Here is a 15,522-nt window from a genome sequence, read left to right on the forward strand (position 1 = left end):
GTAGAAAAAAAACTTATGTTTACCAAAGGGAAAAGGTGGGGGAGAGGGATAGATCAGGAGGTTGGGGCTAACATATGCACACAACTATATATAAAACAGGAAATCAACAAGGACCTCCTGTAGAGCACAGGGATCTCTACTCAATATTCTGTATTAACCTAGGGAGTTCCCTGGTGGCCCAGAGGTTAGGATTCTGGTCTTTCACGGCCGTGGCCCGGGCTCAATCCCTGGTCAGGGAACTGAGATCCTACAAGCCACACAGCACCACGAAAAAAAAGCAAAACTCGGTAATAACCTAAATGGGAAAACAATCTGAAAAAGAATAGATATCTGGGTCCATATAACTGAATCACTTTGCTGTACACCGGAAACACACACAACACTGTAAATCAACTATACTCCCAATATAAAATTTAAAAAATGTTTAAAGTGAATTACAAACGAGTGGGGTGAGGGAGAGGAGGTTGAGGGGTGTGTGGTCAGCTTGTGGACATTCTTCCGATTGGTTGGTGGTGAGGTAATCTGAGGTCAACATCATCAACCGGCTGGTTCCAGCTGGTCTGGGGTCTACGTGCTTGTGGGCAGCATGCAGTTACCTTCCTCCCCCCTGCTGGGGGCTTCAGTCTCTGCAAAACAGCTCCAAGGACGTGGCTCAGAACAGTATCTACAGCCCCTGAGGAGGAACTAAAGGTCCTTGGCTTTGTTTAACGGCTACACTAGTATTATTTGGTCTTTTGGGACTCTTTTCCTTTCTTTTGGCACTTTCTCCCTTCTCTGATTAAATTGTTTGTTTCCAACTCACGGAAGGCTAGGAGGCTAAAATTTTCTAAAGACAAGAAGCAGGCAGAAGACATGGGGAGAATCCGTCCCAGGAAGGCCCCACAAGGTCCTGCTCACTTACAACATCACATTCAATCTGGGCTGTTTACGCCATTTTTGGACAACATACCAACACATCTTAAGATGGGTCCCACCTGACTGTAGCACATTTGCACAAGGTGCGGTGGGGTGGGATTATGCAAATCCAGATCTCAAGACTAGATAAAGCAATCAGGGTATTTCACAGTATACAAGAGAAATTTTCATGGGGACAGAATACCAACCTTCTAATATTTGAAAGCCTGTTAGCCAAGAGGGAGAGTGAACTTCTGTTTTGTTATACAAGGACCCAATCAGCTGCGATGGTTGAAAGCATGATGAACGCAAATCTGAATTCATTTGCCTCCTAACAATGCAACGTCTACATCAGAGGGACACAGGTCCTCAAGCAGCAGTGCTTTTCCCAGCAGTGCAGACCCTGAGGAGAGCCAGGCTGTGGCAGCTCTGGAGGACCTCAGACACTCTTTGCATGGCCTCTGAGACCTAGAACATCTCAGAAAGTCCACGAGTGCAAACCAAAGAGACACTCAGTCCCTGCACCTTGGATGAACTGATTTGACTCTACGTATGCATTGCTTGGGCTAATTAGAAATATGGAAGTGATCAGAAGACAGAATAAACCTCTGGGCACATCCTGAACAACAGAGATACTTCTCATCAAAGTCCAAACAATAATTCAAAAGCAAGATTCAGAGCCAAACTGTGGAAACAAACCAAGTGTTCACTGACAGATGAATGGATCAAGAAAATGTAGTGTGTATATTCACACAACAGATATTATTCACCCACAAACAGGAAGGAAAGTTTCTAATTGATACAAAGACCATTTGTGTATTTTTCAAAGATTGACATTTCTTTGTATGAACAGTGAAAATTTAACAATTCCACTTTTAAGAGGAAAGGTTAGTGTTTCTTTGTAGAAACAATTAAGTCTCAGCAGTAGAGGCATAAGCACACACGTGCACACAGAGTAAACAGAATAGCGCCCCGCTACCTCCCCGCAATCTGATCCCCCGATGAGCCCTGCTGATTCTCCCTCCAAATATAGAGAACCTGTTTACTTCTCTCCATCTTCTCAGACATCGTCTTCCTGGACTACCACGCCAAATTCCTAACCTTATCTGGGTCTCCCGACTTCCACTCTTACTGAATCCCCACCCCATCCATTTATGCAGCAGCCAAAATCAACTGTTCCCCTTTCAGTGCAAACTGGATCAGGACACCTCTCATTCACTGCTTTCCCACTGCACTTGGCAAACACCTGAACTTCTTCAGACCCCCGGTTTTATTTCCTTCTCACTCACTGTGTACTGTCCACACTGGCTTTGGGGTCTAGGAAGGAAATTTTGACACAGGCTACCACACAGATGACACGCGAAGACATTAAGCTAAGTGGATAGGTCAGATACAAATGGACAAATGTTACATGATTCCACTTCTGTGAGGTCCCCAGACGGGTCAAGTTCATAGAGACAGAAAGTGGAGTGGTGGGTGTCAGGGGCTGGGAGGGGGATGGGGAGTCAGTGTTTAATGGGGACAGAGTTTCACTTTGACAGGATGAAAACATTCTGGAGATGGATGGTCGGGATGGTTGCACAACAATGAGAATTCTTTTTTTTTTCCTTAAGATTTTTGTTTTACTTATTTTCGGCTGCGTTGGGTCTTCGTTGCTGTGCGCAGGCTTTCTCTAGTCGCGGCGAGCGGGGGCTACTCTTCGGTGCGGTGTGCAGGCTTCTCATTGAGGTGGCTTCTCTTTGCAGCAGAGCATGGGCCCTAGGCTCATGGTCTCAGTAGTTGTGGCTCGCGGGCTGAGGAGTTATGGCTTGCAGGCTCAGTAGTTGTGGCGCACGGGCGTTAGGTGCTCCGCGGTATGTGGGATCTTCCCGGACCAGGGCTCGAACCTGTGTCCCCTGCATCGGCAGGCGGATTCTTGACCACTGTGCCACCAGGGAAACCCAAGAAAAAAAACAAGACTCAGACCCCAAGGGGAGGAGTGGAAGTACGAGTTGGGAGGTTCAGAAGAAGCTTCCAGTGACACTGCATGACCCTGAGTTGGCTATTTTCTTCTCTGCATCTCGGCTACCATATACTTCCTACCCTCATAGAAAAATAACCTGTCTGGAATTGGAAATTTTTCCATTTAGTCTTTTTGTGCATGTGACATTTTTATTCAGAAAAATAATCTGTGTTGAACTGGAGTTTTTTCCATTTAGTATTTTGTACATGTGACATTTTTATTCAGGTAGTGAAATCTCTGGGTCAACAGTGATACCACATTCTCAAGATTTTGATAAGTAGACTAGAACTTCTTAACTGGAATCAAGGGGCAGGCTTTGGACAATCCATGGACTTTGTGACATCCAAAGGTGCCCTTTGTGTGTGTGTGTGTGTGTGTGTGTGTGCGTGTGTGTGTTTGTAGACACCCTTTGAAGGGTGCGTGAGCACCTGTAGTTTTCTATGATTTGAGCTTCTCCAAATGGCTCTTGGACTCAAAGGTGCCTGAGGGGAGCGGACGTGTACTCCCCCAGTACAGAATTCTGAACGCAGTGTCAGTAAACATTCAGCCGAAGAGCTTTGCCAAATTGCGTGTTTTAACGTAACTTTTTAATCCAGTGAGTCGATGTACCTGGGATCTTTTTTTACATACTTATCTCACTCTTTATTTATTTTTTTTTGGGGGGGGTACGCGGGCCTCTCACGGTTGTGGCCTCTCCCATTGCGAAGCACAGGCTCCGGACGCGCAGGCTCAGCGGCCATGGCTCATGGGCCCAGCCACTCCGCGGCATGTGGGATCTTCCCGAACCGGGGTACCAACCCGTGTCCCCTGCATCGGAAGGTGGACTCTCAACCACTGCACCACCACGGAAGCCATTACCTCACTCTTATAAGGCTGAAACGTTGCTGCTTCCCCTAAGTTTCCTTGTCCCTCTCCCCACTCTCCCACCAGGCCGTGGAAGAGGAATGGGAAGGAGAGGGAGAGTCCAGCAGGGAGAGGACAGTGCACCTGCTGGGAAGCGGTAAAGAGGGGTCCAGGGTGGGAGGGAGGGAGACACAAGAGGGAGGGGATATGGGAACAGGTGTATATGTATAACTGATTCGCTTTGTTATAAAGCAGAAACTAATACGCCATTGTGAATCAATTGTACTCCAATAAACTTGTAAAAAATATTAGAACTACCATATGACACAGCATTTTCATTCCTGGATATATATCAAAAAAAATAAAACCAAAAAACATTAATTTGAAAAGATATATGCACCCTAATGTTCATGGCAGCATTATTTACAATTGACAACATATGGAAGCAAGCTAAGTGTTTATTAAGAGATGAATGGGTAAGGAAGATGTGATATATATATATACAGTGGAATACTACTTAGCTAAAAAAGAATTGTTTTTGAATTGAAATTGTATCAAGTATCTTTTCCAACCACAATGCTATGAGACTAGACATCAATTACAGGAAAAGAGCTGTAAAAAAATACAAACACATGGAGGCTAAACAATACACTACTTAATAACGGAGTGATCACTGAAGAAATCAAAGAGGAAATTAAAAAATACCTAGAAACAAATGACAATGGAGACACGACGACCCAAAACCTATGGGATGCAGCAAAAGCAGTTCTAAGAGGGAAGTTTATAGCAATACAATCCCACCTTAAGAAACAGGAAACATCTCGAATAAATAACCTAATCTTGCACCTAAAGCAATTAGAGAAAGAAGAACAAAAACATCCCAAAGTTAGCAGAAGGGAAGAAATCATAAACATCAGATCAGAAATAAATGAAAAAGAAATGAAGGAAACGATAGCAAAGATCAATAAAACTACAAGCTGGTTCTTTGAGAAGATAAACAAAATTGATAAACCATTAGCCAGACTCATCAAGAAGAAAAGGGAGAAGACTCAAATCAATAGAATTAGAAATGAAAAAGGAGAAGTAACAACTGACACTGCAGAAATACAAAAGATCAGGAGAGATTACTACAAGCAACTCTATGCCAATAAAATGGACAACCTGGAAGAAATGGACAAATTCTTAGAAATGCACAACCTGCCAAGACTGAATCAGGAAGAAATAGAAAATATGAACAGACCAATCACAAGCACTGAAATTGTAACTGTGATAAAAAATCTTCCAACAAACAAAAGCCCAGGACCAGATGGCTTCACAGGCGAATTCTATCAAGCATTTAGAGAAGAGCTAACACCTATCCTTCTCAAACTCTTCCAAAATATAGCAGAGGGAGGAACACTCCCAAACTCATTCTATGAGGCCACCATCACCTTGATACCAAAACCAGACAAGGATGTCACAAAGAAAGAAAACTACAGGCCAATATCCTGATGAACATAGATGCAAAAATCCTCAACAAAATACTAGCAAACAGAATCCAACAGCACATTAAAAGGATCATACACCATGATCAAGTGGGGTTTATTCCAGGAATGCAAGCATTCTTCAATATACGCAAATCAATCAACGTGAGACACCATATTAACAAATTGAAGGAGAAAAACCATATGATCATCTCAATAGATGCAGAGAAAGCTTTCGACAAAATTCAACACCCATTTATGATAAAAACCCTGCAGAAAGTAGGCATAGAGGGAACTTTCCTCAACATAATAAAGGCCATATATGACAAACCCACAGCCAGCATCGTCCTCAATGGTGAAAAACTGAAACCATTTCCACTAAGATCAGGAACAAGACAAGGTTGACCACTCTCACCACTCTTATTCAACCTAGTTTTGGAAGTGTTAGCCACAGCAATCAGAGAAGAAAAGGAAATAAAAGGAATCCAAATCGGAAAAGAAGAAGTAAAGCTGTCACTGTTTGCAGATGACATGATGCTATACATAGAGAATCCTAAAGATGCTACCAGAAAACTACTAGAGCTAATCAATGAATTTGGTAAAGTAGCAGGATACAAAATTAATGCACAGAAATCCCTGGCATTCCTATATACTAATGATGAAAAATCTGAAAGTGAAATCAAGGAAACACTCCCATTTACCATTGCAACAAAAAGAATATCTAGGAATAAACCTACCTAAGGAGACAAAAGACCTGTATGCAGAAAATTATAAGACACTGATGAAAGAAATTAAAGATGATACAAATAGATGGAGAGATGTACCATGTTCTTGGATTGGAAGAATCAACATTGTGAAAATGACTCTACTACCCAAAGCAATCTACAGATTCAATGCAATCCCTATCAAACTACCACTGGCATTTTTCACAGAACTAGAACAAAAAATTTCACAATTTGTATGGAAACACAAAAGACCCCGAATAGCCAAAGCAATCTTGAGAACGAAAAATGGAGCTGGAGGAATCAGGCTCCCTGACTTCAGACTATACTACAAAGCTACAGTAATCAAGACAGTATGGTACTGGCACAAAAACAGAAAGGTAGATCAATGGAACAGGATAGAAAGCCCAGAGATAAACCCACGCACATATGGTCACCTTATCTTTGATAAAGGAGGCAGGAATGTACAGTGGAGAAAGGACAGTCTCTTCAACAAGTGGTGCTGGGAAAACTGGACAGGGACATGTAAAAGTATGAGATTCGATCACTCCCTAACACCATACACAAAAATAAGCTCAAAATGGATTAAAGACCTAAATGTAAGGCCAGACACTATCAAACTCTTAGAGGAAAACACAGGCAGAACACTCTATGACATAAATCACAGCAAGATCCTTTTGGACCCACCTCCTACAGAAATGGAAATAAAGACAAAAATAAACACATGGGACCTAATGAAACTTAAAAGCTTTTGCACAGCGAAGGAAACCATAAACAAGACCAAAAGACAACCCTCAGAATGGGAGAAAATATTTGCAAATGAAGCAACTGACAAAGGATTAATCTCCAAAATTTATAAGCAGCTCATGCAGCTCAATAACAAAAAAACAAACAACCCAATCCAAAAATGGGCAGAAGACCTAAATAGACATTTCTCCACAGAAGATATACAGACTGCCAACAAACACATGAAAGGATGCTCAACATCTTTACTCATTAGAGAAATGCAAATCAAAACTACAATGAGATATCATCTCACACCAGTCAGAATGGCCATCATCAAAAAATCTAGAAACAATAAATGCTGGAGAGGGTGTGGAAAAAAGGGAACACTCTTGCACTGCTGGTGGGAATGTGAATTGGTACAGCCACTATGGAGAACGGTATGGAGGTTCCTTACAAAACTACAAATAGAACTACCATATGACCCAGCAATCCCACTACTGGGAATATACCCTGAGAAAACTATAATTCAAAAAGAGACATGTACCAAAATGTTCATAGCAGCCCTATATACAATAGCCCGGAGATGGAAACAACCTAAGTGTCCATCATCGGATGAATGGGTAAAGAAGATGTGGCACATATATACAATGGAATATTACTCAGCCATAAAAAGAAACGAAATTGAGTTATTTGTAATGAGGTGGATGGACCTAGAGCCTGTCATACAGAGTGAAGTAAGTCAGAAAGAGAAAGACAAATACTGTATGCTGACACATATATATGGAATTTAAGAAAAAAAATGTCATGAAGAATATAGGGGTAAGACAGGAATAAAGACACAGACCTACTAGAGAATGGACTTGAGGATATGGGGAGGGGGAAGGGTAAGCTGTGACAAAGTGAAAGAGCGGCATGGACATATATACACTACCAAACGTAAGGTAGATAGCTAGTGGGAAGCAGCCGCATAGCACAGGGAGATCAGCTCTGTGCTTTGTGACCGCCTGGAGGGGTGGGATAGGGAGGGTGGGAGGGAGACGCAAAAGGGAGGGGATATGGGAACATATGTATATGTATAACTGATTAAATTTGTTATAAAGCAAAAAAAAATAAAAAATAAAGATGAAGAAAAAAAAAGAATAAAATTTTGCCATTTATGACAAAAAAAAAAAGAGGGGTCCGGATACCTTGAGGGGGGTTTTGGAGGACGGGCAGAGGTTGGGTCAGTGGCAGGAGATACCATTTACCCCTGATCTCTGGGACAAGTGCACGCATAGGTCTGACAGTTACTTGTGTTTTCCTTCAAACTGGTTTCCTTCAAACTCCGATGATGACATCAGAGGCTTCCGACCTTCCCGATTGGATGGACCAGACTCCTTGGTGCTTGGCAGCAGTAGTAGACAACAGAATCTCGCCAGAGCTTCTCTCCACTGACAGTTGCCCCGCAGCTTGGAGAAGGGACGACCACTTGTGTTTAGCCCAAGTCCAGAAGAAGAGTTGGGACAAAGCAGAGTCTAGGCTTCGAGGAAGGGAAGAGTCTGGGAGACATCATGGACAATCGTCAACCGACTTCCCAGGCTGAGGAGCTGAATTCCCAGTCCAGCTCTTCAGGGTACCCCCTGGAGTTGACTGTCTATGAAGAAAGCCCAGGACCGTCAGGTGAGGGAGCTGGCATGAGAAGGAATTTCAGAGATTTGACCAGTAAGGAGGAAAGGGTACAGAGGTCAGGAAGGAGCACCTGCATAAGGTGCCTATGAAAGAAAGGAGACATTCAGAAAGCCAGGGATTGAGGGAGGAGAGCACAGGAGCTGGGGACACGGAACACCTGGGGAGCAAGAAACAGGGTTAGGAGATGAGATCCAAGGATGAGAGAAGAGGAGAGAGGAAACAAGGGGAGGGTTCTTTTTTTTTATTCCTGGTGGGAGAAATTATCTACCATGAGAAAGAGTTTCGAGGACGGGAAGCTGGACAAATGACAAAAAGAGTCAGGGGAGGGATAGGTAGATATGGACAGAGAAAGATGGAAAGATGACTTGGGGCAAGGTCAGCGGTCTGTGAGACTGGAAAGCACGGGGGTGCTTCGGGGCGGGAGGCGGAGTCGGGGTGGGGGTGGGTGGTCACCAGTGAAGACGAAAGCATCATACTGTAGTCTCTTCTCCTTCGTCAGCTCCCTGGGCTGGTTGCAGCCCCCCGCCTCAGCGCCCCGGCTGTAAGAGGAAGAGGTCAGTGGCGTTCAGAGCAGAGGTGGAGGGCAACACGGCCGCTGAGGCCCAGGACACCTGGGTCGTGGAGTCGCTGTGTGGGCTCAATATGAAGCTGAAGCGACAGCGGGTGTCTTCAGTGCTGCCTGAGCACCACGAGGCCGACACCTGGGTCGTGGAGTCGCTGAGTGGGCTCAAGATGAAGCTGAAGCGACAGCGGGTGTCTTCAGTGCTGCCTGAGCACCACGAGGCCGACACCTGGGTCGTGGAGTCGTTCAGTGGGCTCAAGATGAAGCTGAAGCGACAGCGGGTGTCTTCAGTGCTGCCTGAGCACCACAAGGTCTTCAAGTAGATGCTTGGTAAGGACCCACCGCCCTGCCCAGCAATCCTATACTTGAAAAACAAACAAACCAAAACTTCCCATGACTACACTTTCCCAGTGGAAAAGAATTCCCTGCTACTTGGTGCACTCTCCGTCCCTGGCGGACTGTCTACGGATAAAGGATACGGGGGACACATAAAAGATACAGGATGAGGTTAGACTTAGAAATGATACAAGACTAGGTTAGATTTAGAAATGATACAGGATTAGGTGCGCTTGGTTTCAACTGTACCCGAGACTCTAGCTCTTACTGGCCTTTTGAATCTTACTGGCATGTTTGGGGTGGGGGGAGGAGGGGCTGACAAGCCATCTTCACCCCCTGACATGACTGTCAATTGAGACACTGGCTGAGAGTATCTTGATGCCCTCTGCAGGTACGTGAATGCATGATGAAGGGGCATCACTCCCTGTCACTCGGCCCCCCCAGAAGGGGAGTCACCCCCTTTCCTCCCACAGTGAATGGTCTTCCCTCCCCTCTTTCCGGCAGCTTCACCCTGGGCCACATCTTGGCATTTCCCCAGGGGGGCACGGTTCACCCTCTTGGCTCTGGAATGCTCCCACGACAGCCCTGTTCCCACTGGCAACATCTGCCCTTTTTTCACAGAGGATCCCGTCGTTAAGAAATTCCTCACCTGGGACAAAAACCTGGAAGTATCTGACAAGGTAAGTCACCCACTGAGATGGATTCCTGCTCCAGCGCCTGTTCTAGGTGGGCGCGCTGGGTGCTTTCTACACCCACGTTTCCACTCCCCTCCTAACCTCATGCCTTGTCAACACTTCCCTCCAGGGGCCTCGAGGTCCCCTCTGGGATCTGAGCCCCAGGAGTGCCCCTTTGGTGGTTGCTGCCTAAGTCCCCTCTCCTCTCAGCTCCTGGGGACTCGCCTTGGCTCCGGTTCATCCAACACCGTCCTGTGCCCGCGGCCCTAAGTCCACGCCCTCAATCCCACAGCCTCCCATCCTTGGAGCGCCGCCAACTCTGACCTTCTGTCCTCTCCCCTTCCCCAAATAATCAGGCTCACCCCACACGGGGGTCTCTCCTCCAAGTGGCACCACCCATTCCTCGTCCCCTGCTCCCTTCTCCCTCCCACTCTTTCTCCTCTTCCAGGATGTGACCTCTCTCCTACGTTTTTTCCCCTCTTTCCATCAGTATCTCCTGTCGATGGTGATAGCGTATGTCAGCCGGGCCGGGCTCTTCCCCTGGCAATTCCAGAGAATCCATTTCTTCATAGCTCTGTGAGTACCTTGCTCCATCCCCGCCATCAATATTCAACACCCTGGGAGGGCAGAGGGAGAGACGTGGGGCTCTGACCTTTCATCTATTTTTTTAAACCCCTTTGTACTGACTCTAGGTGTGAAAATGACAGGATTACGGTACCGTGGTTTCTTTTTCAAACCATGTTCTGTTTTTTATAGCATTCATTGTCAAAACAAACTACCCTAATGTCAATTAAAACACTGAAAGAAACAAAGCAAAACGCAAAACTTTCCTAAGAGGAGAGGAAGAAAGAACTGACACCATCCTGCCCCCGAGTAACAGACTTGAGACGTTTCCGGTTCGAATTCTCCGGTCTCGGGTCTTCCCACATCAGCACCAAGTGTGATTATCTTCCGTTTCTGCGTTCCCACGACAAATGCCACAATCGGGGCCCGTATCACATAGCGCGGATTTGGTGTCAAATGCTCCCCACTGATGTTTCTTCCAAGTCTCCCAAGTCAGTTGGCTCTATTTGCCTGAACATCCTTCCAAAACACAGGTCTGACCGCTTCACACGATTTCATTGGCTAATGACATGCCAAATCAAGGCCAGAGTTCTGCGTTGGGATTTAACTCTCTGCAATCTCCAGCACACCGTCCTGATACTTTATTCCTGTGTTTCACTGCTCCTTCCAAATACCCTGCCCTCTAAGTTTCTATTGAGCTTTCTATCCAGGTATCTTTGCCATACATTTATCTGAAGAAAACGACCCTATCCTTAAAGTGGGTTCAAACACCAAAACCTTCACGATGCCCGATCTCCCTAACTTCTGCATCCCAGAGGCACTTTAGTTCAAATGGTATTATAATGTGATGCTTTGCATTATAGTCATTTCTTATCTCCCCCCTTCCCCTTCCCCGGTCCCACTAGACTAGACACCATGTGGAAGGCAGGTCTCGTCAAAATGTCAATGCACTCCCAAAACACTCAGCACAATTCTTTTCATTGGGCAAATGTTTGTTATTGTGAGACTTCCAGGTAATCAGTATTGCATTTGGCCATGAGATAAAATGTTCATTCATTCATTCACTCATTCATCTAACAAACCTTATAAAGTACACCCTACATGCTGGGGAATATGAGGTGGTGGGAACAGAGATTCACAAAAGGCTGTTGAATTCATGCATCAATATGAACCAAGCCCTAAATGTGTCATTTGCTAGGAGAGGGATGAATGCAGAAACAGATCAGATCAGCTCCTGCCCTCAGGAACTGTACATGTACCTACAACATAGGAAGAGAGGTGTGTGCACATAAAACAAGTTGAAGGGAACGGGGGGTTTGGATCGTGTCCTCATCATCAAGGTGTGAGAGGCACCCTTCCGAAGGTCCTGCCTGGCAGTGGCTCCTTGATGACTGGGCGGCTCCCGGTGACGCTGGGCAGGGCTGGGTGGGTCGTGTGAGGATGCTCAGCCTGCCTCTTTTCTGGGAAGCTGACCTCAAGTGGAGGCCCTTCCTGTCCTGATGACAGCGACCTGATGTCTTTCCCCAGCTATGTGGCCAGCGACATGGAAGAGAACAACCAGGCCCCCAAGCAGGCCATCGTTTCGTTCCTCTATGGAAAGAACAGCTCCCAGCATGCCTTGTTCCACAAACTGCGTTCCCAGTTCATCCGTTCCATGGGCTGGAAGGCACGGGTCACTCGGGAAGAGTGCGAGCAGGTGGGTGGGCTGTGGCGGTCTCGGGGAGGGGGAGGGACGGAGAGGAGGTGGGGATCATGGGGGACTCGGTTTGGGACTTGGGGACAGACGAGAAAGAACCGGAGGCGGGGCAACGGGAGGCAGCGGCATCCTCACTGCCAGGGGCTGTTTGTCTTTCCAGATCCAGGCTTTTGATCCAGAGCTCTGGGTGTGGGGAAGAGATCGCGCCCTCTTGCCCCAGAGGCCCCAGGACCACGCAGGCCTGAGGTCATCGGCCTGCGCAAAGGTAGGTCTGCGTGCGCAAAGGTGCGGGTGGAATGACGTGTTGTCTACTGAGGAAATCGGAGGAATCCCACTGCTGGACCCGCATCACCTCTCACGCTGTGAAGGGGGCCAGCCAGGCACACAGCCACATGCCGACTCTGCGCCAGCCACGGACTGACAGCCACACACAGACACCAGCACCGCGGGGCCCGTGGGCACCAGACCTCGGGGAAACCAGTTTGTCCCAGACGCATGGGTCTCACTGAAGTTATTTCACCCAAAGCAATTGGGTCCAAATAACAGCTTTGACGAGATGGTGATTGTTTTCCATATACTGTGTTTCCAGTTTCTCTTTTTCATTCATTTTTGGCCTGACATCCCTCAGGGTTATGGGTTCTAGCATTTATCTACAACAAAGTAAATGTCTACAAACAGGATATTAGATAGAACAGCCCACACGTTCAATAAGAAAAGATGAATTATGACTAGCTTTATATTCATCCAAATTTACTTTCAAATTGCCTATGGCCAGATCACCTGTGACTCTTTATTCCCCCTGACTCACCACTTCTGGACCAATGATTCCTCTAGTACAATTCACCTTTTCCCCCTCACGTTTATGGTCAAGGGGGTTTATCACAACGACTGAAGGTTAAGGAATGCCATCTTCAGCATGGCTTATTACAATTGACACATTAGAGTTCTAGATGTGGGCAGAGGATTGAGCAAACATTTGGTTTAAATCTTGCAAACTAGCTGTCTTAGTCCATTCAACCTGCCCTACTACAGACCGCGTTGCTTAGAAACAACACAGCACGGTCTCTTTTACAAGGGCAATAATCTCATTCATGAGGGCTCTACCCCATGACCTAATAACCTCCCAAAGACCCCACCTCCTAATACCAGCACCTTAGGGGTTAAGATTTTAAGATTTCAACATAAGAATTTTGGGGGACACAAACATTCAGCACATAACACTAACCAAGTTTAGGGCTGAGTATTATTTAAACATTAGGATCCAGGGACTTCCCTGTTGGCACAGTGGTTAAGAAACCGCCTGCCAATGCAGGGCACACAGGTTTGAGCGCTGGTCCGGGAAGACCCCACATGCCGCGGAGCAACTAAGCCCGTGCGCCACAACTACTGCGCCTGCGCTCTAGAGCCCATGAGCCACAACTACTGAGCCTGTGTTCTAGAGCCCGCAAGTCGCAACTACTCAGCCTGTGCGCCTAGAGCCCGTGCTCCACAACAAGAGAAGCCGTCAGGAGAAGCAACGGAGAGTAGTCCTCGCTCACCACAACTAGAGAAAGCCCACACACAGCAACAGAGACCCAATGCAGCCAAAAATAAAAGAAAGAAAATAAGTAAATAAATGAAAACTTAATAATAACATAGACATTAGGATGCAGGGTTAGGGTTAGGGATCCGGCCTCAGGTCTCCTGGTCCACGATGTTGACTTGTCAGTGATGTCTGTAGTGTGCTTCCAAGTTCAGAATTTAAGTGGTGCCAAAGGACCAAGGTGAGTTAAGACTAAAGCAGCATTCTCTAAATGCCAGCTCCCTGAGCAGAATCACCTGGAGTCTGGGCTATAAAGCAGATTACTGGGCCTGACCTTGGGTGTATTCAGTAGTTTTTGGAGTCAGGGTCACCAAAGTCCAAGAATTGCACTTGAAAACAATGAATGGTTCAGGACTGGGGTTCAGAATGGAGAATTTGAGATAAAACTCCAATCATAAATGAGTCTCAATTCTGGTTAGAATTGACTAAGAATGTGAAAACCTTTATATCTGGATAGTTGCCACTTTGAAATCTGACATCCTTGCTCCTTCTCTTACTTCCAGATCACAGAGCCCAGGAGAGATGAGGATGTTCAACAAGAGGTCAATCCAGACACTGACGACAGCCGTGAAGAAGGAAGGGAGAAGCCTCTTGTGCAGATCATCGAGAAGAAGCCAGCATCTTCTAGAATGAGCGGAGGCGACTTTTCGTGTTCTACTCCTAGGAGCGGGGCGTGCTTCTAGGAGTCTGTGGCAGGACAATAAGAAAACAGGGTTTATTCAGATTCCACCCTTTTGGAAGGCACCACCTCAATTTTCAGATCATTTCATTTCCATCTCCCCTGAGACGAACATTGGAGGTCCCATTTTTTATACACTTGTTTGCCCCAGTCTAGAAGCATTTGAAGGTGGAGTGTAGCGGCTCAGAATAGGAGGGAATAACATTAAAATATATAATTAGAAAAAAATATATATATATATATAATTACAGCCACAGGGTCATGACTCATGACTTAAGTTTCACTGGCTTATTTTGAAAATGTCACCTATAAAATTATTGTATTTTTATATTTTATATTTATATATTTATTTTAAATAGTTTTTAAATAGTCTTCATTTTGAAACATCTTATTACTACAAACTTTTGTGATGAGAACTGTAGCTGTTGTATATTTACACATATATACAATTTTACTCACATTTTCAAGAGAGATTGCTGATTTTATCTATTACATAATATTTCCATTCTACTTATAGCATAGTGGGTATTTCCTCTCAATTCTTGTAAGCATAAATTTGTATTTTTTTAGTTCTCATTATTGAATTGTGGGAATTCAGTCGTAATTTTTTAACTTGCCTCAGCATGTTGGTATATTATTTTAGATTGTTCAAGAGTACTGTGCGATGCAGCTTTTGGAGAACTACAATAAAGATGAAAGTCTTCTCACAGTCAGGATGTGTGTGGTCATTACCAGTCGGCTTCGCCTCTTTGCTGTCCAACGAGGTGTTGCTTAATGGTGTTGTGATTATCCCACCACATTTCTTAACTCTGAAAAATAGTCCTCAATTATTTTTCATGTAGAGAAAACTACAGAAGATGAGGCAGGTCTTGCATCATTCAGGACTCCAATACTGAGAGACAACTCTTGGGTAAAAGGAAAGATAGCTTTATTGAGGAAGCCGGCAGTCCAGAAGAGAGGTGGACTCATGTCCCGAAGAACCAACTCTCCCCTCCTGAAGTTTTGCTTGAGGACTATACAGGGAAAAGAGAAAGGGGCTACATGTTGAAGAGAGGGTTACAGGGTGCGTGATCAGCTCACGGTCATTCTTCTGATTGGCCAGTGGTGAGGT

General features: G+C 45.5%; 2 protein-coding genes across 2 annotated transcripts in view; both read left to right on the plus strand.

The window, feature by feature from the left end:
• LOC307055622 (BCL-6 corepressor-like) overlaps positions 1-15,522 on the plus strand; it is a 792,095-nt gene that overhangs the window by 517,837 nt on the left and 258,736 nt on the right.
• LOC307056598 (speedy protein E4-like) lies at positions 8,201-14,415 on the plus strand (the record flags this gene model as incomplete). Its single annotated transcript, XM_079709429.1, has 7 exons — positions 8,201-8,309; positions 8,818-9,039; positions 9,838-9,896; positions 10,381-10,466; positions 11,982-12,150; positions 12,311-12,415; positions 14,236-14,415. 7 exons carry the CDS (start codon positions 8,201-8,203, stop codon positions 14,413-14,415), a joined length of 930 nt encoding a protein of 309 aa, XP_079565555.1.

Source organism: Hyperoodon ampullatus (genome assembly GCF_949752795.1).
Source record: "Hyperoodon ampullatus genome assembly, chromosome: 7".
NCBI classification, from domain to species: Eukaryota; Metazoa; Chordata; class Mammalia; order Artiodactyla; family Ziphiidae; genus Hyperoodon; species Hyperoodon ampullatus.